The 22,498-nt window shown below is 40.9% G+C and overlaps 2 protein-coding genes across 25 annotated transcripts in view; both read right to left on the minus strand.

The window, feature by feature from the left end:
- Positions 1-5,124: 5,124 nt before the first annotated feature.
- Positions 5,125-9,917, minus strand: REP15 (RAB15 effector protein). The gene has a single exon (XM_003828843.5). The coding sequence runs from the start codon at positions 9,121-9,123 to the stop codon at positions 8,413-8,415; it is 711 nt and encodes a 236-aa protein (XP_003828891.1). The 5' UTR covers positions 9,124-9,917; the 3' UTR covers positions 5,125-8,412.
- Positions 9,918-10,124: 207 nt separating this feature from the next.
- The window catches only part of PPFIBP1 (PPFIA binding protein 1), a 171,995-nt gene continuing 159,621 nt past the window's right edge, over positions 10,125-22,498 (minus strand). For all 24 annotated transcript variants that reach the window (XM_008954286.5, XM_003828844.5, XM_055095807.2 and 21 more), the window contains 6 exons: positions 18,191-18,313; positions 17,271-17,396; positions 16,492-16,680; positions 13,767-13,946; positions 13,039-13,104; positions 10,125-12,899 (listed from right to left, as the gene is read on the minus strand). In XM_008954286.5, the coding sequence (XP_008952534.2) occupies positions 12,813-12,899; positions 13,039-13,104; positions 13,767-13,946; positions 16,492-16,680; positions 17,271-17,396; positions 18,191-18,313 (771 nt within the window). In that variant the 3' untranslated portion in view covers positions 10,125-12,812. The remainder of the gene's footprint in view (positions 12,900-13,038; positions 13,105-13,766; positions 13,947-16,491; positions 16,681-17,270; positions 17,397-18,190; positions 18,314-22,498) is intronic.

Here is a 22,498-nt window from a genome sequence, read left to right on the forward strand (position 1 = left end):
GTACCCAGAAAGACTGTCACACTGACCCTTTGCCCTGGTCAGCAGAGGACAGCCACCCCATGTGAGGGGGCCAGGGGCCAACCGAGCTGCTAACATGCTGCCGTCCATCGGGCTGTGGATGGCAGAACTAAAAAAGCTCATCAGCACACTACCACCCCCTCTGGGGCTTTGGGGTCTCAGGCATCCTTGCCTGGGTGCCACTGCATTCCCCTCAAGGCGACACCACTGGTCTGGCTGCGGGCTCTGCACAAAGCTTTCTCCTGCGGTGGCGAAGTGGCAGGCTGGACCCTGGACTCACTCACTCATGTGCTGCCTCCCACAAGGGGCTGAGTGTGGTGGGCCTAGTAGACAGAGCGCCCCTGCTGGGAGTCCAGCAAAGGAGCCGAGAAAAATCCTGCATCACTACTTAAGATACCTGGGCCCCAATCCTGGTTAAACATTAGAATAACCTCAGAAGATTTTTTAAAAAAATTATCTGGACTCCCTCTGAGATGCTGATTAATTGGTCTAGATGTGTTTGGAGCACTAGAGTTTTGTTTTGTTTTTTGTTTAAGTTCTTCAAGTGAATCTAATATTGAGGCAAGATGGAAAACCACTGGTGTCAGCCTTAACAAGGATGAAGTGGATATAAATCTATTAGCATAGAAAATTGTCCACAATATATTGTTAAGTTTTTTTAAAATGCAGGTTATAAGGCATTTATGGATTATGTAATCTCATTTGTGTATTATATTTTTATTTTTATTTTTTTGCAATGCAAATTCTGGAAGGGTCAACAGCAAATTTGAGGCAGTGGATATGAGGATAGAGGAGACACCTGAAGACTTCACTTTCTCCATTTCTGTACTTGAATTTTTACACCAAGCATACAGCTTGAAAAAATTAAATGAGTATGCAGTATTTTAAAAATCAACAAAAGCTTCACATTTTAATTTTCACTTGAAAAAAAAAACATGGTGAGTCTGATTTATGGCTTTCAGCTGTTTATAACATGAATACTTACAATTTATACTAGGTTCTCTGAAATTTTGGTAAGCTTACACTTCAGTATATAAAATATTTTCACAAGCTTTGTCTTCTTTGAATTACGGTCATGTGCCACATAAAGACGTTTCAGTCAACCACTGTGCATATATGATGGTGGTCCCATAAGACCATAATGGAGCTGAAACACTCCTATTCCCTAGTGACATTGTGGCTATTGTGACATCATAGCACAATTACTTCATTGTTTTATAAATGTATCACAGCCTAAGTGAACAGTGTTTGTGAAGTCTACAGTAGCATACAGTAATGTCCTAGGCCTTCACATTCACTCACCACTCACTGATTCACCCAGAGCAACTTCCAGTCCTGCAAGCCCCATTTGTTGTAAGTGCCCCATATAAGTGTACTATGTTTTACCTTTTATACCTTATTTTTACTGTACCTTTTTTTTGTGTTTAGATATGTTTAAATACACAAATATTTACCATTGTGTTCCAGTTGCCTACAGTATTGGTAAAGTAACATGCTGTACAGGCTTGTAGCCTAGGAGCTATGCCACATGGCCTAGGTGTGTAGTTGGCTGTACTGTCTAGGTCTGTGTAAGTATACTTTCTTATGTTCACAAAACAATGAAATTGCCTAACAATGCATTTCTCAGAACATATCCCCATTAAGCAATGCATGATTGTAGTTGAAGTCATTCCCATTTTACAAATAAGGAAGCAAAAAGTTAAGCCACTTGACTCTGCTCTTATGAGCATTGAAATTCAAATCCACATCTGATTCCAAGTTGCATGTTCTTTACATCACCTCCTTCTTGAGAGTGTACTCCACACAGCATTCCTGCAGACAGGGGTCGCTATACACCAAGGAAACATTAATTGACTGAGTACTGTAACCTCCCAGAAGCATTGAACATGGGAACCGTTATTACTTAACACTTTAAAAGATGCCACCTGGGCTTATTCATGCCCAGTTTACTGAAGGCAAAGGGCTAAAATGCTTTTTTAATTTAAAAAATTGTATTTGCTTAGAAGTATTCAGAATGTCAACAAAACAGCTGCAACTTCTTTTTTTTCAATTACAGAGTGGTACTCAGCAGAACAACAACTATATCGTATAAGCTGCATCAGAGACAAATGAAGATGAAAAAACTATCCTCCTATATAACTAATCTGTGCTGTGCCCCAAGGCCTGCTTTAAATTTCCATGCCAATTACAACCCCCATTCTGTATCAGGCAAGGTTAGTGTCTATTAAAAATATCACCAGGACAGGGCTATCTTAAGAGACATTTTGTAATCTGTTAATTGTACAAAAAGACACTGTAATGTTTTTTGTTTGTTTCTGTTTTTGTTCTGTTTTGTTGTTGTTGTTGTTGTTGTTGTTTTGAGACGGAGTCTCGCTCTGTCGCCCAGGCTGGAGTGCGGTGGCGCAATCTTGGCTCACTGCAAGCTCTGCCTCCCGGGTTCATGCCATTCTCCTGCCTCAGCCTCCCAAGTAGCTGGGACTACAGGCACCCGCCACCATGCCTGGCTAATTTTTTTGTATTTTTAGTAGAGATGGGGTTTCACCGTGTTAGCCAGGATGGTCTCGATCTCTTGACCTCATGATCCGCCCACCTTGGCCTCCCAAAGTGCTGGGATTACAGGTGTGAGCCACCGCGCCCAGCTGACACTCTAATGCTTAAAAACAAATCTTACACAGCCTTACATTTCCATTTTTTTTTCTTTAAAAGGAGTGAGTTGTATACAGGGGTTGTTAAATTCTTTATAGACAAGAGAAAGACTGCTACAACCAACTCGTTTATCATCATCATCTTCTTCTTCTCCTTCCTCCTCATCCTCCTCTTCTTTTTCTTTTCTTTTTTTTTTTTCAGCCTTGGCAATTCCCTTTGTTGCTGCATGAGGCTTTCCTTTAGCTCAGTCTGCTACAATATCCTTTTCATATTTTTCCTTCAGCTTCGCAGGCTTCTTTTCATACGGCTGCTTGTCATCTGCAACAGTGTCATTCCACCTCTCTCCCAGTTTCTTTGCAAAATCATCAATGTATAGGCCGGGATATTTTCCTTTGATTCAGGGGCAATACTCAGAACACAAGAAAAAAGCCAAAGGAGGCCTCTTGGGCTTTTTGTTTTGCCTCTCTTTCTGGAGGGATATAGGTTTTCATTTCTCTTTCCTAATGGGTCTTTTGCCCGAGTTTGCCAAGTCTTCAAATTTTCCTTTATAGCAGACCCGGTCCTTTACCTCTCTGGCACTTTTTGGAACACTCTGAGAAGAGGACAGAAGCATCTGGGTGCTGTTTCTTGTGCTCCTTCTGACAAGTATGCATAAAGAGTGCGTATAATGACATTTTTGCCTCTTGGGATCTCCTTTGCCCATGTTGAGTTACTTTTTCCTCAGTGAGGCACCCAGTCATGCAGTGCCCACCTGGCAATCACATACCCTGGCACTGTTTCTCTAAAATGCTTTTCTCCATCTTCTGATTTCTTTGGATAAAGGAAAGTCAAAGACAAATTTATTTCTGTCCTTGCATATATTCTTATTCAAGACATTTGGAAATACAGCATCTAATTGTTACATGTTTCAAACCTCACATCCAATCATCAGCAAATGCTGTACACTTTACTTTCAACTACATTCTAAATCTGACCTCTTCATACCTCCTCTTGTACGAGTGTGGTCCAGGCCACCTTTTTCTCTCATCTGGGTGACTACAGCTTCCTAGCTGCTTACCTGGGTTCTGCTTCTCTTCTTTTTCTTCTACCATCAAGTCTCCCCCCAGTAATCAAGTGAGGGTTTGTTTGTTTATTTGAGACAGAGTCTTGCTCTGTCACCCAGGCTGGAGTGCAGAGGCACGATCTCGGCTCACTGCAACCTCCGCCTCCTGGGTTTAAGCGATTCTCCTGCCTCAGTCTCCTGAGTAGCTGAAATTACAAGCATGTGCCACCATGCCAGGCTAATTTTTATGTTTTTAGTAGAGACGGGGTTTCACCATGTTGGCCAGGCTGGTCTTGAATTCCTGGCCTCAAGTGATTCACCCACCTTGGCCTCCCAAAGTGCTGGGATTACAGGTGTGAGCCACCATGCCTGGCTTCAAGTGAGGCTTTTAACGTACAGGTCAGTCAAGACATTTCTCTCCCCCATCACTCAGAATAGTTGAGTCCTTACTTCAGCTTACAAGTTTGACCAGCTTGATCAGTTTGCTGGCTACTTCTGCAAACTCATCTCCCACCTCTCGCCTCCAGCTCACTCTGCTCCGTCCACGTCAGCCTCCTTTGCTATCCACATTCACATCTACTCCCATTCCAGGTCCTTTGCATTTGCAGTTCTTTGTGCCTAGAACACCCTTTCCCAAATGTCTGCACTGCTGCTCAGTGTCTTCCTTCAGATTTCTAGCTAATTGCCCCCTCCTCACTGAGGCCTTCCTTCACCACCCAATATAAAATAGCACCTCCTAACATTCTTTATTCCCTGATCATGCTTTTTCTTTACATTACTCATGATGTAATTTAAAATTGATTATTATTTGAGACAGGGTCTCACTGTTGCCCAGGCTGGAGTGCAGTGGCTGGTTCTGGGCTCACTGTAACCTCCTCCTCCTGGGCTCAAGCGATCTTCCCACCTCAGCCTCCCAAGTAGCTGGGACTACAGGCACACACCACCACACCAGGCTAATTTTTGTATTTTTAGTAGAGACAGGGTTTCATCATGTTGCCCAGGCTGGTTCCAAATTCCTGAACTCAAGTGATCCGCCGGCCTCAGCCTCCCAAAGTGCTGGGATTACTACAGGCGTGAGATGTTTTGAAAATATGCATTTAAACATCTGCACGTGTTTGTCTGTCTTCCACCATTAAGATAGAAACTCCCTGAGACTAGGAACTTTGTTCTTTGTACTGCTAGATTGGCAGGGCACAGAACAAGCCCAACATGTAATAGGCACTCAGCAATTATGTTTGAATGAATCTATCTTCCATTTACACTTTTAAGCCTTTTTTTTTTTGGCAACATATTAACCCAAATTGCAAAAGCTGAGCTTGACTCTATGCTATTGGAGACTTCACTACCAAAAAGAAGAAACAGACGTCTCTGCCAATACTCACCTTCTTTTAAAAAAGTCCTTTTTAATTGACAAGTAATTGTGTTTATCAATACTCCATTTTATTAAACACTCTTTCATGCCAGTTTCTAATGAAGGACAACTACAAGGCCACAGATATGTTCTTCCTATTCCAGGTTCCTCAAGGAGAGGGCTATGGGGGTGAATAAACATTGATAAGAGGGAAAACAAAGCCATTTCTTGAGGCTGAAGAGAATATACATCACTTTCTTCTTTCCTGAAGCTGCAGGCATCATGGGGATTATGAATGCTCCCTTCCTCACTTTCCCCCAGGACTTCTTTGGGAGATAAAGTTGAAGAGAAGGGATTTGGGGGTTAGTGTTCCCCAATGTTGCAAGGTGTATTTTAGTTTGAAGGACACCAGGCTCAATGGAAAGAAAACAGGGCATGCACTTAAGCCTAAATCTAGATTGAAGTTAGTGACACGCCTTTAGATTCACTGTGGATCCTGTTTACTGGGCTGGATAAAGAATCAAAGAGTGGATTTGGATTATTGTACCAAGTACTTTTAATTTTTTTTTTTTTTTTTTTTTTGAGACGGAGTCTCTCTTTGTCACCCAGGCTGGAGTGCTGTGGCGCCATCTTAGCTCACTCCAACCTCCACTTCCCAGGTTCAAGTGATTCTCCTGCCTCAGCCTCCTGAGTAGCTGGGATTACAGGCATGTGCCACGGCTAATTTTTGTATTTTTAGTAGAGATGGGGTTTCACCATGTTGGTCAGGTTGGTCTTGAACTCCTGACCTCGTGATCTGCCTGCCTCAGCCTCCCAAAGTGCCGGGATTACAGGTGTGAGCCACCGTGCTTGGCTGACTATTCTTAATTCTATAACGAATAGCAGTTCTATGAGGTGGGTATTGTCATCTCCGGTTTTTAGATAGGAAAATCAGGAGGCATTAGGGCTGCAGAAGAAATCAAATGGCACCCTCAAGTCTACCTAAGGAAAAAGTACATCTACAGGGTGGGGGCAGGGTGCAAGGAACTAACAAAGAATGATGAAGCACCCTGGAAGGGACAATGGCCTGAGAGGGGAAGGGGAGGGAGCTGGAGTCTCAGAGAAGGGCCAGCTGGACAGGAGCTGTCTGGAACCAAGCGTCATAGTGAGGCAGGGAAAGTTGGGCTAATACATTCCAGACCTGTCCCCTTTCTGATCTCGTGCTCTCCACTGGATGGAAGCCAGAGTGATGCAGTTAGAGCCCAGAAGAAAGCAGACAAGGTGGGGAGTAGATGTGGAGGTTGAAGTGAGAATAACCAGCACAGAGGTTTGGTTGGATAAGTGTAAATAAAAGAGCTGGGATTTTAAGCAGGTTTGTCCTCAACTAAACTCGAAAGCTCTCACTCCTACCATGATAAAGTTTTTACGACTCTGCATTGTGGCCTATTGCTGGTCATGATATCAATTTGGTGGCTTGCAGTCAGCATTTTACAAACCGATGTAGGACAAACTATCAGAGTGCACTGCAACATGCTTCAGTTATACAGATCACAGCAACAAATGTATTTCTTACTATGGAATACCTGCATGACGCCACATTGCACTCATATGTCTTAATTCAGCCTCACAGGAACATGCCCTAAATTCCAAAACACAGAAAAGGCCAAGGCCATAAGAAGACTGTCAGAAACAGAAATGATTTTAAGAGGTTGGATGCAGTTGAAAGGATTCAGCCCATGTTTCTAATGGCTGCGTATCAGTGAACAGGTGGTTCAACAACAGGAAAAGTAGCCACAGATTAAGGCCAGGAAATGGAGGAAAAATGAGCAACAGTAACCAGCTAGCATTTTTGCAGGTGAACACCTTTGTTGTCTCAGCAATTCCAGTAGTTTAAAATCAGAGAATTTTCTTTTTATGTATTTATTGAGATGGGGTCTTGCTCTGTTGCCTAGGCTGGAGTGCAGTGGCACGATCACGACTCACTGCAACCTTGACCTCCTGGACCCAAGCAATCCCCCTACCTCAGCCTCCCAAGTAGCTGGGACTACAGGCACACATCACCATGACTTTTTGTATTTTTTGTAGAGATGGGGTTTCACCACGTTGCCCAGGCTGGTCTTGAATTCCTGGGCTCAAGCAATCCTCCTGCCTCAGACTCCCAAAGTGTTGGGATCACAGCTACTCTTCCTGGCCAAAGAATTTTCTTTTCTTCTTCTTTTTTTTAAATTGATTTTTACTTAACCTAATTTATAGGCTTACAGGGAATTTTCTTTACACAACTGTAGAATATGGGCTTTGTAACTGGGCAGACTTTACTTTTTTGTTACAAGCCACTTAATAGATTTATGAGTTATCTAGCCTCTTTGATTTGGCAAATAGAAACCTCTTAGAGTCATGGAAGACACATGCAAATCACGCTAATATATGTAAAGCATCTGACTTGACTTACAAGTGCAATAAATAATGGTGATTCCTCTTTGTACTGTTATAATTCCACACTGGCTTTTAAGTAAAAATGGTTATTATATGTGAATACACCTTCCTTACTGCAAAGGCTAAACAAGTATTATTAAAAGGAATAGTTTTATAGGTCACTGTTTTTAAATCATAGGCAGAGCTAACACTAAAGTGAATCTCAAAGTAAATCCCATCAAAGTCCTCTCAGTGCAGAGACAGCAGCTAGGGAGAAGACAAAATAAGGTAAGTGTTAGAGGAAAAGAACGCTGTGAGTTTTGTGCAGGAGTCCTGAACCCAAACTATTTTTTTTTTTTTTTAAAGATGAGGATTCACTCTGTTGCCCAGGCTAGAGCACAGTGGTGCAATCACAGCTCACTGTAGCCTTAAACTCCTGGGCTCAAGCGATCCTCCCACCTCAGCCTCCTGAGTAGCTGAGACCATAGGCGTAAGCCACTGTGCCTGGCTTGCAACTGGCATTACAAATGTAATTAAACCTGCTCTGTAGCCTTACCCAGTACTTTATCCTACCCATCTCCCACCAACAGATGCAAAAACACATTTTATACTTTTGAGTGCTAGACTTATTATTTCAAACAGACACTTTTTTTCCAAATCAAACTTTAAATGTAACTTTATTATCTCTCTTCCATTTTTATTATTGAATAAGTGAATGAAATATTAAACTAAATTATAACTTTTCCTGTTTTTAAATCATAGGCAGAGCCAGGGTTTTCTTTTTCTCTCTCTCTCTCTCTGTAATTGCAACATGAATGTACTTTGATCCCAGTAATCATTTTCAATCAATGGGAAAACAAATGAAAAAAAATCCCATGCTGGAATGATGCAAATAGGTGAGCTTGCTTATTAGAATCTTTTTTTCTTTTCCTCTTACAGGCCAGTCACATAATACATATCCAAGTCAGAGAATGCTGATATAAACCTTGCCCACCTCTCTCAGCCCGTCTTTCTTACTCAGACAATTTCTGAGCAGCTCTTTGATGAACACACAATCTTCAGTTTCCAGGACAAACTGAGCCACAGCCTTCCCTCCTGGCAGATGGCTCCTCACCATCTGACTTTTGACACTGTCCAGGACAACTCCCCTGATGTCTTTAGGCTTTCCTGGCATACCAAAGATGATAAACAGACCCAGGCAATCCTCTCCTATTAAGTTACAGAATTCTTCCAGCTTATCAAATCTACTTTTCTTCCAGGAAGATTCCTCTACCCTTGATTCTGGATTGGAAAGGTCACAAGGCTTAGATTCCACAGGAGGAGGTGAAGACATCTGCAGAGTCTGTACTGCGAGCTGAAGCTTTATTTGCTTGTCGGATCCCCAAAAGGTCCAAATCCAGTCTGCACCAAACAGGAAGGCTTGGTGCTTGGTCATCTTGGTGGTGGTCAGCCACTCATCAACTCCCTTTTCTTGGCAGAAAGTGATGAAATGGATTAAGAAGATCTCATTCAGAGTATTTGCAGCTGGGCAGAGTTTACTTGGAGGATATTCAAATCCAAGGTACTCCTTCAGTTTCTGAGCTGCATGGACTATAGCTTCACCGACCACCTCACAGACGACGGGCACCTCTTTGCTGTCCTTCAGAGCCAACTGTTGCGATGCTTTCTGCCCCATTTTCTCTGCATCCAAATATCAAACATGTGAATCTGGTTCAGACGTACTTCTTTTTCAAAGTAAAAGTTCTGCAAGGAGGCCACATCTGTTAATGGTTGCTATTTTTCTAACTCTACAGCTTCCTCGGGTGTAGTTAAGCATATATACATACAGCTAAATAAACATGTTAGTTCTCTCTGTTTATCAGTTGGGTGTGTTGTGTTCATACAGTTCCTGCTGGTTTATTAAGTTAAAGATACTAAATTTCACACAAAACATCTGTTCTATCTAGGTTATATTCACTCTACTTTTAATCTTTGGTAATCTCTTCCAGCATGTTTCCTCTTTCCAAGTTTTAGTTGAAGTAAAAATAGCACGTTAGTTCTTTTTGTTTTTGTTTTCTGAGACAGGGTCTCACTCTGCTACCCAGGCTGGAGTGCAGTGGCGCAATCATGGCTCACTGCAGCTTCAACCTCCCTGGGCTCAGGTGATCTTCTCACCTCAGCCTCTTGAGTAGCTGGGGCTACAAGTGTATACCACCACACCTGGCTAATTTTTGTGTATTTTTTGTAGAGGTGGGGTTTCACCATGTTGTCCAGGCTGGTCTCAATCTCCTAGGCTCAAGCAATCCTCCTGCCTCGGCCTCCCAAAGTGCTGGGATTATAGGCATGAGCCACTGCACCCAGCCCTATGTTAGTTTTTTAAATATCCATGCACCTCTTTCTACAACTAACTTCTTCCAGTCTGTAGGTGAGTCATTTCCATTTGCTTTTCCTATTTTCTTTTTTTGTTTGTTTTTGTTTCTTTTACCTTCTGCCATGATTCTTCATTCCCCAGCTCAGTTGCTTCTTTTCCTACAGAAGCTTCTCAAACAAAGGCCTCAAATTCCTATCTGTTGATACACGTTATAAACTCCATTCGAACAAATTTATGGCAGTTTATAAAGAGATTGTGTTATTTTCTATATCAGAAACAAAGCCTGTTACTATGAACAACGGAAAATGAAATAAGGGCAATAAAAATGAGGCAATTATCAATTGACTTTATTTCCTTTCACATGGTAACACCAGCAGTGTATGATATTTGTAAATAAAATACGTCATAAAAAAATTTAACCTTATTACATATTATCAGTTAGGTTATACCATCCTGAATAAAAAATATTTGGGCCGGGCATGGTGGCTCACGCCTGTAATCCCAGCAGTTTGGGAGACCGAGGCGGGCGATTCACGAGGTCAGGAGATTGAGACCTTCCTGGCTAACACGGTGAAACCCCGTTTCTACTAAAAATACAAAAACAAAATTAGCCAGGCGTGGTGGCAGGTACCTGTAGTCCCAGCTCCTTGGGAAGCTGAGGTGGGAGAATGGCGTGAACCCAGGAGGTGGAGCTTGCAGTGAGCTGAGATTGTGCCACTGCACTCCAGCCTGGGCAACAAAGCAAGACTCCGTCCCAAAAAAAAAAAAAAAATTTGGCATCTGTAACAGTTTCCTGGTATTTTCAACCAGGTTCTAAGAACAAATTGATTTTCTGAAGTGGTGACATCTAGTCACATTAAAATAAAATCCAAATAAAGTAAGTTCAATACAGTTACCACATAATGAATGGTAGAGTTTAAAGAAAATTATTATTAGCATCAAATCAATTGTTATGAATAAATAGTAATTTGATATTACAAGTTCTTTAATGAATACCTTGGTAACTTGCTGACAACTTAAAAGATAATACCACTGATATTCAAATATGGTTTATAATCAAGTCCAGTGGCAGATACTGAACCGCCCACCTCCACCTCAATTTGTGAAAACTTGTCTTTTGTAGGGTTGGCTACCATGGGTAATTACGTAGCACTGAATAAAAAATAGAATATTTTTCTAACACTTCTACAAATATAATAAACACAGTAACAGTTTTTGCTGCAGCGATTTTCTTTACAAAGAATATTTGGGCCCAGTGCTACAGAAAAACATGAACTACATCTTATCGTCACAAAATAGCCATTATAAAGCGAATTTTGCAGCCTCTGTTTTTTTGAACTTTGAAATAAAATGTTCAGACAAATATTCAACTTTTGAAAAACCTCCATTCATTGATAGCCTGAGAAATGTACAATGAACATGTTTAGGCAGACTGCTAGTATTTTGCTGTAATGACATAGTTAACGAAGAGAAAAGAAACAATACTGTAAAGGTTTCTGCTTTGCTTTTGGCTTCCTCAAAAACTATTTCTACAAATTTTGGGGAGAGGAGGTGATTCTGAATGTATTCAAGTTAGTGGTAGGCCAGGCAGAGTGGCTCACACCTGTAATCCCAGCACTTTGAAAGGCTGAGGCGGGAGGATCACTTGAGGACAGGAGTTTGAGACCAGGCTGGACAACATGGTGAGACCCTGTTTCTACAAAAAAACTTTTTGAAAAATCAGCCAGGTGTGAAGGGTGGGGTGGGGTGGGAGGCCACACACCTGTAATCCTAGCTATTAGGGAAGCTGAGGTGAGAGGATCACTGGAGCCTAGGAATTCAAGGCTGCAGTGAGCTATGATCACGCCACTGCACTCCAGCATGGGCAACAGAATGAGACTCTGTCACTAAAAAATAATAATAAAAAAAAAAATAACAGGCTGGGCATGGTGGCTCATGCCTGTAATCCCAGTACTTTGGGAGGCTGAGGCGGGCAGATCACAAGGTCAGGAGTTCGAGTCCCAGCCTGGCCAATATGGTGAAACCCCATCTCTACTAAAAATGCAAAAATTAGCCAGGCATGGTGGTGCATGCCTGGAGTCCCACATACTTGGGTCTGAAGCAGAAGAATGGCTTGAACCCAGGAGGTGGAGGTTGCAGTGAGCCAAGATCATGCCATGGCACTCCAACCTGGGCGACAGAGCGAGACTCCATCTTAAAAAAAAGTATACTAATGTCCCTCAAGTTCTTCCATATGAGGTAAAGGGATCCAAGATTAAGGTTGAAATTCTTAAACTGTTCAACAATTTTGTGGTGTCATCAAAAAGGAATATTTCATATATATTAATTTAGCCTCAATGATCAACATTGTTAAAAGTCAGTATGGAGAAAGATCATTCTGACCTCTTCAGAAACCAGCTGGTATATGAACATTCTGATCACCAGATTGTTTTGAAAACGTGATCTTTTCACCATCGTCCTTAGGTCACAAAATAAAAGTTCTATTTTCTATGTACTGTATATATACATATATTTAGAAAAATATATAAAAATAAGACAATAAGAGGCAAGTGGAGGTGTGGCTGGCATTTAGTGGGCACACTGAATGCTTAAAGGAGTTCCACATATTGATTCTGAAATCATATAATGTCCTACTTAGGTAGCTACAGTGAACACCGATGTAACAAAATCATTCACATCCTGGTTACTGTTCCTCAAATCCTCCATACCGCGGATATGAATGGAAACACTCTGGTAAAATACTCATCTTAAATGCAACACTTTAAATATAATATATCACAGATTTTTACATTAAATAGAAGAAAAACAATTATACTCTCATTCACCAGTGTCTTATTTTTTGTGGCAACTTCAGAATCGGCACATTACTCCTGCTTTCTGTTTAAACTTCTCGACAGCAGAAGTTGGAACAACAAACAATAGACAATCCGCTGCCTGTTGTATATACTGTGAGTGTTTGGAAAAGCAAGTAGAAAAAAGACTAAGCACTCCTAATGTTCATCCAGGTGCTACGGTCAAACGTTTGAGTCTTCATCTGTAATGCTGGCACTGGGGGAACGGGCAGCAAAATCTTTAAACATGTCATCTTCTTTTAACATGTGCTGGAAAACAAGGAGACAGGGAGTCACACTGAGAGCCAAGAGCTCAGAACTACACATTCTCCAAGAGACATGTGGTCCTTTGGGGTTGTTGTAAAAGACATTTATAGAATAACATTTTCAATTCATTTCACAAACTCACCGTCAGATTGTTGATGCCTTCAGAGAATGCACCTATCTGTCTCACTGTCCCTTCTGAATCTTCCATCTGCAAAGAACAAACCATAACATGACATAAGTGTTTTCACAATTTCAGGGAAAGTGCAGCAGGAGGAACAAAAGTCTAAGAAGAAATAATGCAAATAGCACTGAATGGGGTAGGAGCAACAGAACACTTCTGGTGATAATCTCCTTTCACCACTGCAACCGGAAGTGAAAAATTAGAAGAGACACTTTACTGACACAGCTAGTCTAATGCCTTTGCTAATAGTAGCAAAGCATTGTTGATTAGAGGGGAAATATGCGGTCCTACGACTTTAATCTGAAAAGGCTAGGTAGAATAACCTGTCCATTCCTAACATGTTTTAATACAGAGATGGCAAAATACTGGTAAATATCACAGGCTTTGGAGCCAAAGAGACAGGTTGGGGACCTTGGGCAAGTTACTTAGCTCTCTGTGACTCCGTTTCCTTATCTCCAAAATGAGAATAACAATGCTCTCCATGTCTTAAGGTTACCATAAACATAGTATGCATTAAGTGCTTAGGATGGTACCTGGAAGATATAAGTGATCTCTAAGTGTTCACTATTATAATCTGTATTTTTAGTTATTTGAAGAAAATGTCCTCGATCAGACACAGTATACAAAGTTCCCATTTAGTGTCTGAATGATGGAAGAACTTGCAAAAAGTTATATAGTGTTGGATTTACCTGCTCTAACCGGTCCAAATCATCTTCCTCATACAGGCGCATATCCAAACCAGGTTTAAATCCTTTCTTAGATGCACTTCCTGATGCCTGTCCCAATTCCATTGGACAAACATATTCTTCACCATCTTCCTGTTTCTTCTTTCTCAAATTCCCAAAATTGCTAAAGGCAAGTTTCTTTGGCTTTAAAAGAAAAGCAAACAAAAACATCCAAAGGATTTGATAAAATTCATATAATCAAGGCCTGATAACATGTAATTTTTTTTTGCGTTGCCCCCTCCCTCCTATATGTATAATTTAATTATTTACCCCATGGTAGAGAGAAAAGTAGCTGGATGTTTAAATTTGGATAAAAATGAAAGGGCATCCTAGGCATATAAATGATGCAATGATAAATGACCCTTGTTATGAATCTCAGGAAATTAATCTTATTCTTCTTATTCATGCCAAATAGCTGAATAGTCACCGTGATAAACAAAATATGGCAAGAATAATTTGATTACATCATTACTATTATTTTTAGGGACAGAATCTTGCTATGTTGCCCAGGCTGGCCTCAGACTCCTGGGCTCAAGGGATCCTCCTGCCTCAGCCTCCGGAGTAGCTGAAACTACAGGCACAAGCCGCTGCACCTGGCTTCATAGTTTTGATTAGACAGGACTTAATGCAATGAGATTTCTCACAGCTGAATCCAATTTTGTAAGGTTTTTCAATCTAAGAGTAGCAAAATAGAATAGACTTCACTATATTTTTTCTTTGGGTGAGGCTATAATTATCTTGTATGCCTATTCTGCTTCCATAACAGGACTGGTGACTGCTAAAAGAATTTTTTGGAGAGGAAACATCAGTGATATTTAGAAGAGAAACTCCATGATGGTCACTGGGTTGGTCACTGGATACTCAGGCAGATAGAGTGGGTAAAAAAAAATTAAAAAGAACTTTGGCACAAATTTCTGGAGGACCCAGTAACCCATCAAGTTGGTTGAGATAACATATTTAGAAGAGTTAATCTAGGATTAATTTTAAAGAAGAAAAAGTAATCTGAATTTGGTATGATCCATAAATCCAGGTAAATTAGGAAATACCCATTCTCTTCTGGCCCACCTTCAGTCATTTTTAAAGTGTATTTTCCTATTTACGAGGCTGGTCAATCATAAGCCAGAGAAGCTAAATCTGTACAAGAGAAATCTCTCTTCTGTACTTGATTTACAAAAACAGAACAACTGCAATCAATATTTGGACCCAAGTTATGGGCTGTCTGCATTGCCAATATATGGATTATGGAAGCCAATATTATGCTGTTCATTATTATTTTTTTAGAGGCAGAATCTTGCTCTGTTGTCCAGGCTGGAGTGCAGTGGCATGCTCATAGCTCAACCAGAGCTCATTGCAGCCTTGAACTACTGGACTCAGGTGATCCTCCTGCCTTGGCCTCCCAATGCACTGGGACTACAGGCATGAGCCACCATGCCCACCTAAGAGGGAACACCCAAAAAGGGACATGAACCTTGGACCCTCAGATTAAAAGTCTGATGCTCTACTGACTGAGCTATCTGGGTGCATTCTCTTAATTATTATACTTTTAAAAGATATATACTCAGTTGTCCCTCAGTATACACAGAGCATTAGTTCCAAGACCCCCATGTATACCAAAATCCGTACATACTCAAGTCCAGCAGTACCCGTGTACCTAAAAAGTTGGGCCTCCCTATATGTGGGGTTTGCATCCCTCCACATTTGCTTGAAAAAAAAAAAATCCGAGTAGGAGTGGACCTGTGTAATTCAAACTCATGTTCTTCAGGGGTCAACTGTTCCTTCAACTTGTTAGAGTGGGCAGATAGCTAGACATGAGGGGAAGCCCCTGCGAAAAGAGAGGTCTGGAAAATCTCGCACCCCAGAAACCACCCAAAACATGCATGCTCCATTTGAGCAGAGAGGGGAAATACCTATGCAGAAAGGAACGCCCCTTAAGACGCCCAGTAATCACTCACTCTGCAGATCACCTGCCAGAATGTAGCTAGCTGCATGCTGATAAAGAGGGGAAGAGGGTAAAGGAGAATTCCTAAGAGAAACGCAGGTACAGTACGTATAGATTTGACTGGTATACAACCCTCCTGGGGCGGCGGGAATGAGCAATGCAGCCTTTAGGTAGAAGTGCAGCCAACACCCGGCCCACGCATGCGCACCAACTATAGTTAAGGGAGGGTCCCACAAGCCTGGGTTGGGAACTAGGCAGGGAGAAGGCAAGGACTTAAGGCAGGAGCGGGAAAACGAGATAAAAAAGGCAGAGACTTAACACAGTGGTGAGAGCTTCAAGAAAAAACTGGACATCATAAAAACCCAACGCAGAACTCTTGGGCTCATTCTCTTTCAGCAGCCCGCTGTGCCTCGGTTTTTGGAGTGTACTGTCCCTTTAAATAAACATTGTTACTGCGACCCTGCTGTTTTCCCTGCAGGATCAGCCCCTGTACTTCTTCTTCTTCTTTTTTTTTATTCTTACAATAAGCTCTTTGCTCCCTATTTCCCTTCAATAAAGCTCTCTATCTGTCAACTGTCTATTGGCCAACATCTTTCTCCCAAGACAACTAAGCGCTGAGGATTCCTGCATCTGCTGCTAAGGAACCCACCCACAAAATTTAGTAAACCCCAGAAAACAGAATAACCAGGTAACCGACAAAACGTTGCCTTTGCGCCAAGCAATTATTAAACCGTATGAGCCTGAACCAACCTTCACTTTGGCAGTAGCTGTTAGAAGTACATAATCTGGCAGCTCCATGGCATCTCGCTTCTGGTGCTGTGCCTCAGCCCCAATCAGAAGGTTGAAATGAGTGGCCAAATGTCTTCGCAGCAAAGTCTTATTGGGTGGGATGTTCAATAACTGAGCCATTGTTTCTACATTAAAACGAGGCTCTAGAACCTGTTTAAAGAAAAAAAAAAAGCTTGTCAAAAGTCACCACAAATCATACATGTTTGTATTGTGCTTTATAATTTGCAAAGCTTTCTCTTAGGTTATCTCCAATGATCCTCTCAACAGCCCGGTGAGGTAGACACAATATGGACTTTGATCTTTAATTTACATATCTTTTCTCCATTTCTCCCAAGTTAGTGAGTGATAGAGCTGGTCCTGAAATCCAGGCTTCAGGCATCCCAATATCAGTGCTCTGCCTCTCTAGGGTGCTGTCTGTGGGAGCCACCTCCTTAAGCAACATCAACATGCAGAAATACAATCTGCATCCTTGCAGGGATTTTCAAACATGATGATATGAGAGAAAGCAGCTACATGTTATTCAACATGAAAGAGGACAATAAAAGAGAACTGGCTTTAAATTCAATCTAGAGTTATAAGATATCAATACAAATACTCTGAAAGTAAAGGTTTACTAGAAATAGGGCAGGAGGGTTGAGTCAGATGACTTTAGCATTATGATAAGCAAAAATTGATAATATCCTACTGACTAGACTAAAGGAAGCAAAGTAAGTCAATTTTAAATTAAATCAGAGCTTTACCATGAGCCCACCATGGACACCACTGCCTCTGAGATTGGGCGCATATTCTGCCAAGTCCACGGAGCGCAGCCACTCCATCACTCGATGGTTAGTCCACTTCTGAACTTCTGATGGGGCAATGGTATTCTATGGGAACACACAACCAGGATCCTAAATATTAAATTGCATTTTCTGTCTAAAAAGTCTGCTCCATGGAGTACAGTTACTCAACATCCCACTAAATGCAAAAAGAAAGGGAAAAATTCTCTTTTAAAGAATTTCTGTCATAGTTTGAGTTTCAAGCTTTCTTATATACTAATAAAGCATTGCTTTAGGAAAGGAAGTCTTTTTTTTTTTTTTAAGACAGGGTCTAATTCTCTTACCCAGGCTGGCGTTGCAGTGGTATAATCAGGGCTCACTGCAGCCTCCATCTCCCAGGCTCAGACGGATTCTCCTACCTCAGCCTCCTGAGTAGCTGGGACCACCAGCGTGCACCCACCATGCCTGGCTAATTTATTATTATTTTTGTAGAGACAGGGTCTTCCTATGTTGCCCAGGCTGGTCTTGATCTCCTGGGCTCAAGTGATTCTTCTGCCTTGGCCTCCCAAAGTGCTGGGATTATAGGCATTGGCCACTATACTTGGCCAGAAAAGGAAGTCTTCATAGTGATATTTATCTCTGTTGATTAGAGAGTCAGGAAAAAAAAATACACCCAAGAAAAGGAAGAAGCATAACTGAAAAAGAACCCTTGGCTTTAGTTACACAAGGGGAACCATCATGGAGAGAAAAGGAAGGAATACAGAAAAAGCCTAAGAAGTAAATGAGGCTGGATTTTAAGGCTTTTCCTGCAGGCTCCAAGAAAAATGGCTCTTAGTTTCGACACATGGACAGTCCCATGCCTGGGAAGTGCATGCTTATAAACCTCAATCTTAAAACACTACCTCATCAGATGGCCGCCTCCGTAGACAGTTTGGTTCAAAGTTATTGATCCTCAGGACCTGGATGGCCCTTTTGATACTGAGATGGTGTAGCACACTTACAACCTTCAGAGACAGTAAGTCATCCTGCAAAAAAGAACAAAAGGAGGAGCTCACTGTGCTGGCCTGTAGCAGGAGGACTTTCTTAGGGAATCTCAGAAAACTGGAGTAAAAGGAGAAGAGCCCCTCAAACCAATATGCCCCAAGGTCTTGTCAGAACACACTTTCCCATTTGGAACAAAATCTTCCCCCAAACCCCAGATTAGTATTTTTTGCCAATGAAGCTGACTTCCACCTGTTTCTCTCTCTTCCAGATGCTCTGAGATCTGTAGAACCCCAGGGCTCTGAAAAACACAGTTAGAAAAGCACTTGCTGGGTCACTACAAAAGGTGATCTGCTTTGACTTGATCTGCACATACTACAAACAGGGAATTTATTTGTTTCCTCTTTAGTTTTGAGAACTTTATCGGTGGATAAAGTACTTAGGCTTTGGATAAACTGCCCTCTCTGTTTCCTTTCAGCAGATAGTGAAGAGCAAATGATGCTCATTGGTGAACATGATCAAGAGTTGGCTTTCTTTTTTCATCTTTTTTTTTTGGAGAGATAGGGTCTCACTATACTGCCCAGGCTATCTCAAACTCCTAGGCTCAAGCAGTCCCCCGGCCTCAGCCTCCCAAAAGGCTGGGATTACAGGCGTGAGGCACCGCTCCTAGCAAGGCTGGGTTTTCTGAACTAAGGCACATCATAGTTTTGGGGAAAATCAGAACAGTGCTCTTATTATACTATTCCCTGACCTTAATAATTCTCTAGTTCTAAATTATTTTTTAGTAAGGACCTGTCTGCTATTGAATAGCTCTAGATTATTATGGTTTATCTAGCAGACATTGTGAACAATTTTGGCAAAACTATATCAATCAGTGCAAAGGTTTTGGTCAGAGTCAAGGAGAGAAGAAAAATGAAGTTATAAGTATCACATATATATATTACCAATCAACCCCTTCAAGGAAGAATTTTCACCAGTCTGTGGCTCTTGGGAATATTTTCAAATATACCAAACACACCAAAACAAATTATTTCAGAAGGTGATATTGGGGGCAGTATGAAGATAAGCACCAGTCTACTTCCAAACACACCCAGAAAATAAACAAGGAAAGCATCCATTTTAGACACACCTTTCTGATAAAACACTTCTCATGAAAGAAATTTAAAAATGTAATCTACTACAGAAATATTTAATAAAAATACTAATCAGTTTAAATCCTTGAGGCTACTAACCAGGCAAAAATTATTTCCTGAAGTTTTTCTGGAGTAATTCCTTAAAAGTAGTGTCTTAAGACATGTTAGAAAGAGTTCTTATTTTAATCTAGGATTGAGACACCCATTCCAAACATTTCAGTCTGGACTCTTTTCATCTAACTAGTCTGTCAGCTTAAAAAAATATCTGAATGCACAATGTTTACAGTGTGATTAAAATGTTAATTATTTTTGAAATTCTTTATACTTCGAAGGATTTTAAAAAGAAAGTTTTATTTTATATCAAAACAGACTTTCTGAGTGATTTTCTTCCCAATTTTTAAAAAACTTTTTATTTTAAAATAATTTTAAATTTGTGGAGGAGTTGCCAAAGATAGAATAGAATTTTGTATACCTTTCACTCAGCTTCCTCTAATGTTAACATCTGACATAATCGTGATTACATTCGTCAAAACTAAGAAATTAATGTACAATTGACTAAATTGCAGACTTTATTCACATTTCACCAGTTTGTCCAGTAAGGTCCTTCTTCTGTTCCAGGATCTAATCCACATTAAAACACATATTTTGTGACTTAGGATTTCTGGGGTCAAATTTTCCAGGGTCATTTACTCTTTTATAGCCATTTCACAGATGCTTCTTGTGATTTTAAGCTTGAATTTGTTCACATTCTCAGGGGGAACATACTCACACTTAGAGAGGGAGGCAAATATTTACTGAATGTGTTCTAGTCATAATCGTGAGCTATTAAAAGCAGGGATCTTGAAACAGCCTGAGTTCAAACTCTCTATGACTTTCTATTGCTAACTGTGGAAACTTGGTTACCAAGTTACCCAACCTCTCGATTCCTTCCTTTATACATGTAAAAAAGTAGGGATAATAATAGTATTATAATACTATAGATACACAGAGTGTGTGTGTGTGTGTATATATGGATACACACACACATATATACAAACATGCATATATGTGTATGTGTGTATATATATATATACATACTCTATGTATCTACAGTATTACATATGTGTGTATAATACTATGTATATACAGTATTACATAATTATATAGTATATATGTGAATAAATTCAAGCTTAAAATCACAAGCAGCGTATGTGAAATGGCTATAAAAGAGTAAATGACCCTGGAAAATTTGACCCCAGAAGTCGTAAGTCACAAAATGTGTGTTTTAATGTAGTGTCCTAGATTAGATCCTGGAACAGAAGGAGGACCTTACTGGAAAAACTGGTGAAATGTGAATAGTCTTCAGTTTAGTTGATTGTATTAACATCTACGTTAATTTCTTAATTTTGATGAATGTAATCATGATTACGTAAGATGTAAACGTTAGAGGAAGCTGAGTGAAAGGTATACAGAATTCTAGCTTTGGCAACTCCTCTGTAAATCTAAAATTATTTTAAAATAAAAAGTTTTAAAAACTTTTTAATATATATTATACACACTATAATAACATTAGTAATATTAACTAAAAGGGTTATTGAGAATTCAGTATTAATATGAGCAAAATGCTTAAAAGGATGTTTGACACATAGCAAATGTGCAACATACTACACATATTAGTATTATTTCACGCAGGTTTACGTGATGTGCTCATCAAGGTAAGGGGCTTGGGTTCAATGATAGAGAAGAAAAATCCATGAACTGAACTCCAAATTTTTTTGATATTGAGAAATGCCTACTTAAGTTGGCTGTTTAAAACTTGCTACTTACTTGAAAAAGATTACACTTAGGGTAGTTAGGTCTATAGCCTACTTCACAAAAAGCTGTTTAAATAAAAGAATTTTAGGCCGGGCACAGTGAGTGGCTCACGCCTGTAATCCCAGCACTTTGGGAGGCCAAGGCAGGTGGATCTCCTGAGGTCAGAAGTTCCAGACCAGCCTGGCCAACATGGCGAAACTCCATCTCCGCCAAAAATACAAAAATTAGCCAGGAGCAGTGGTGTGCACCTGTAATCCCAGCTACTCGGGTGGCTGAGGCAGGAGAATCACTTGAACCTGGGAGGTGGAGGTTGCCGTGAGCCGAGATTGTGCCACTGCGCTCCAGCCTGGGCAGCAGAGTGAGACTCTGTCTCCAAAATAAATAAATAAATAAAAGAATTTTAAGTAGAACACGGCCGGGCTCGGTGGCTCACGCCTGTAATCCCAGCACTTTGGGAGGCCGAGGTGGGTGGATAACGAGGTCAGGAGATCGAGACCATCCTGGCTAACATGGTGAAACCCCGTCTCTATTAAAAATACAAAAAATTAGCCAGGCATGGTGGCAGGTGCCTGTAGTCCCAGCTACTCGGGAGGCTGAGGCGGGAGAATGGCGTGAACCCAGGAGAGGGAGGTTGCAGTGAGCCGAGATCGCACCACTGCACTCCAGCCTGGGCGACAGAGCGAGACTCCGTCTCAAAATAAAATAAAATAAAATAAAAATAAAAATAAAAATAAATAAATAAAGAGAATTTTAAGTAGAACATTAACAGTGGTATCGAACCTAAAACATAGCTCTCCTGGAATCCATCTTTCCCACTGCTGTAAAGCAGGGAATAGTCCTACACATTGGCTGGAGGGCTAGAAATGTACGATAATGAAGGAACCAGAGTGGAAGTCTAGCCTTCCTCCCTCCTCCTTTAACCCCAGTAACTCCTGCTGTAGCAGAACTAGGCTGAAGTGAGACAGGTGATAGGGTTTCAGGTAACAGTTGTCCAGAGTGGAAAGGAGAAGACAAGTCCTTGAAGATGTCAGGTCAAAAGGGTGGCCTCTTCCAAATGGTCATTGCACATAGAAACCCATAACTTAGAGATAGCTTGGGCTTAAAAATTCTACATTCTATTTAAAAAATATCTTTAGGCTGGGCATGTTGACTCATGCCTATAATTCCAGCACTTTGGGAGGCCGAGGCAGGCAGGTCGCTTGAGGTCAGGAGTTTGAGACCAGCTGGCCAACATGGCGAAACTCCGTCTCTACTAAAAATACAAAAAAATTAGCTGGGTATGGTGGCGTGAGCCTGTAATCC

Source organism: Pan paniscus, chromosome 10 (genome assembly GCF_029289425.2).
Source record: "Pan paniscus chromosome 10, NHGRI_mPanPan1-v2.0_pri, whole genome shotgun sequence".
NCBI lineage: Eukaryota > Metazoa > Chordata > Mammalia > Primates > Hominidae > Pan > Pan paniscus.

Coding starts and splice junctions, on each gene's coding strand:
- REP15 (XM_003828843.5), bottom strand. CDS start 9,123: ATGGGGCAGAAAGCATCGCAACAGTTGGCTCTGAAGGACAGCAAAGAG.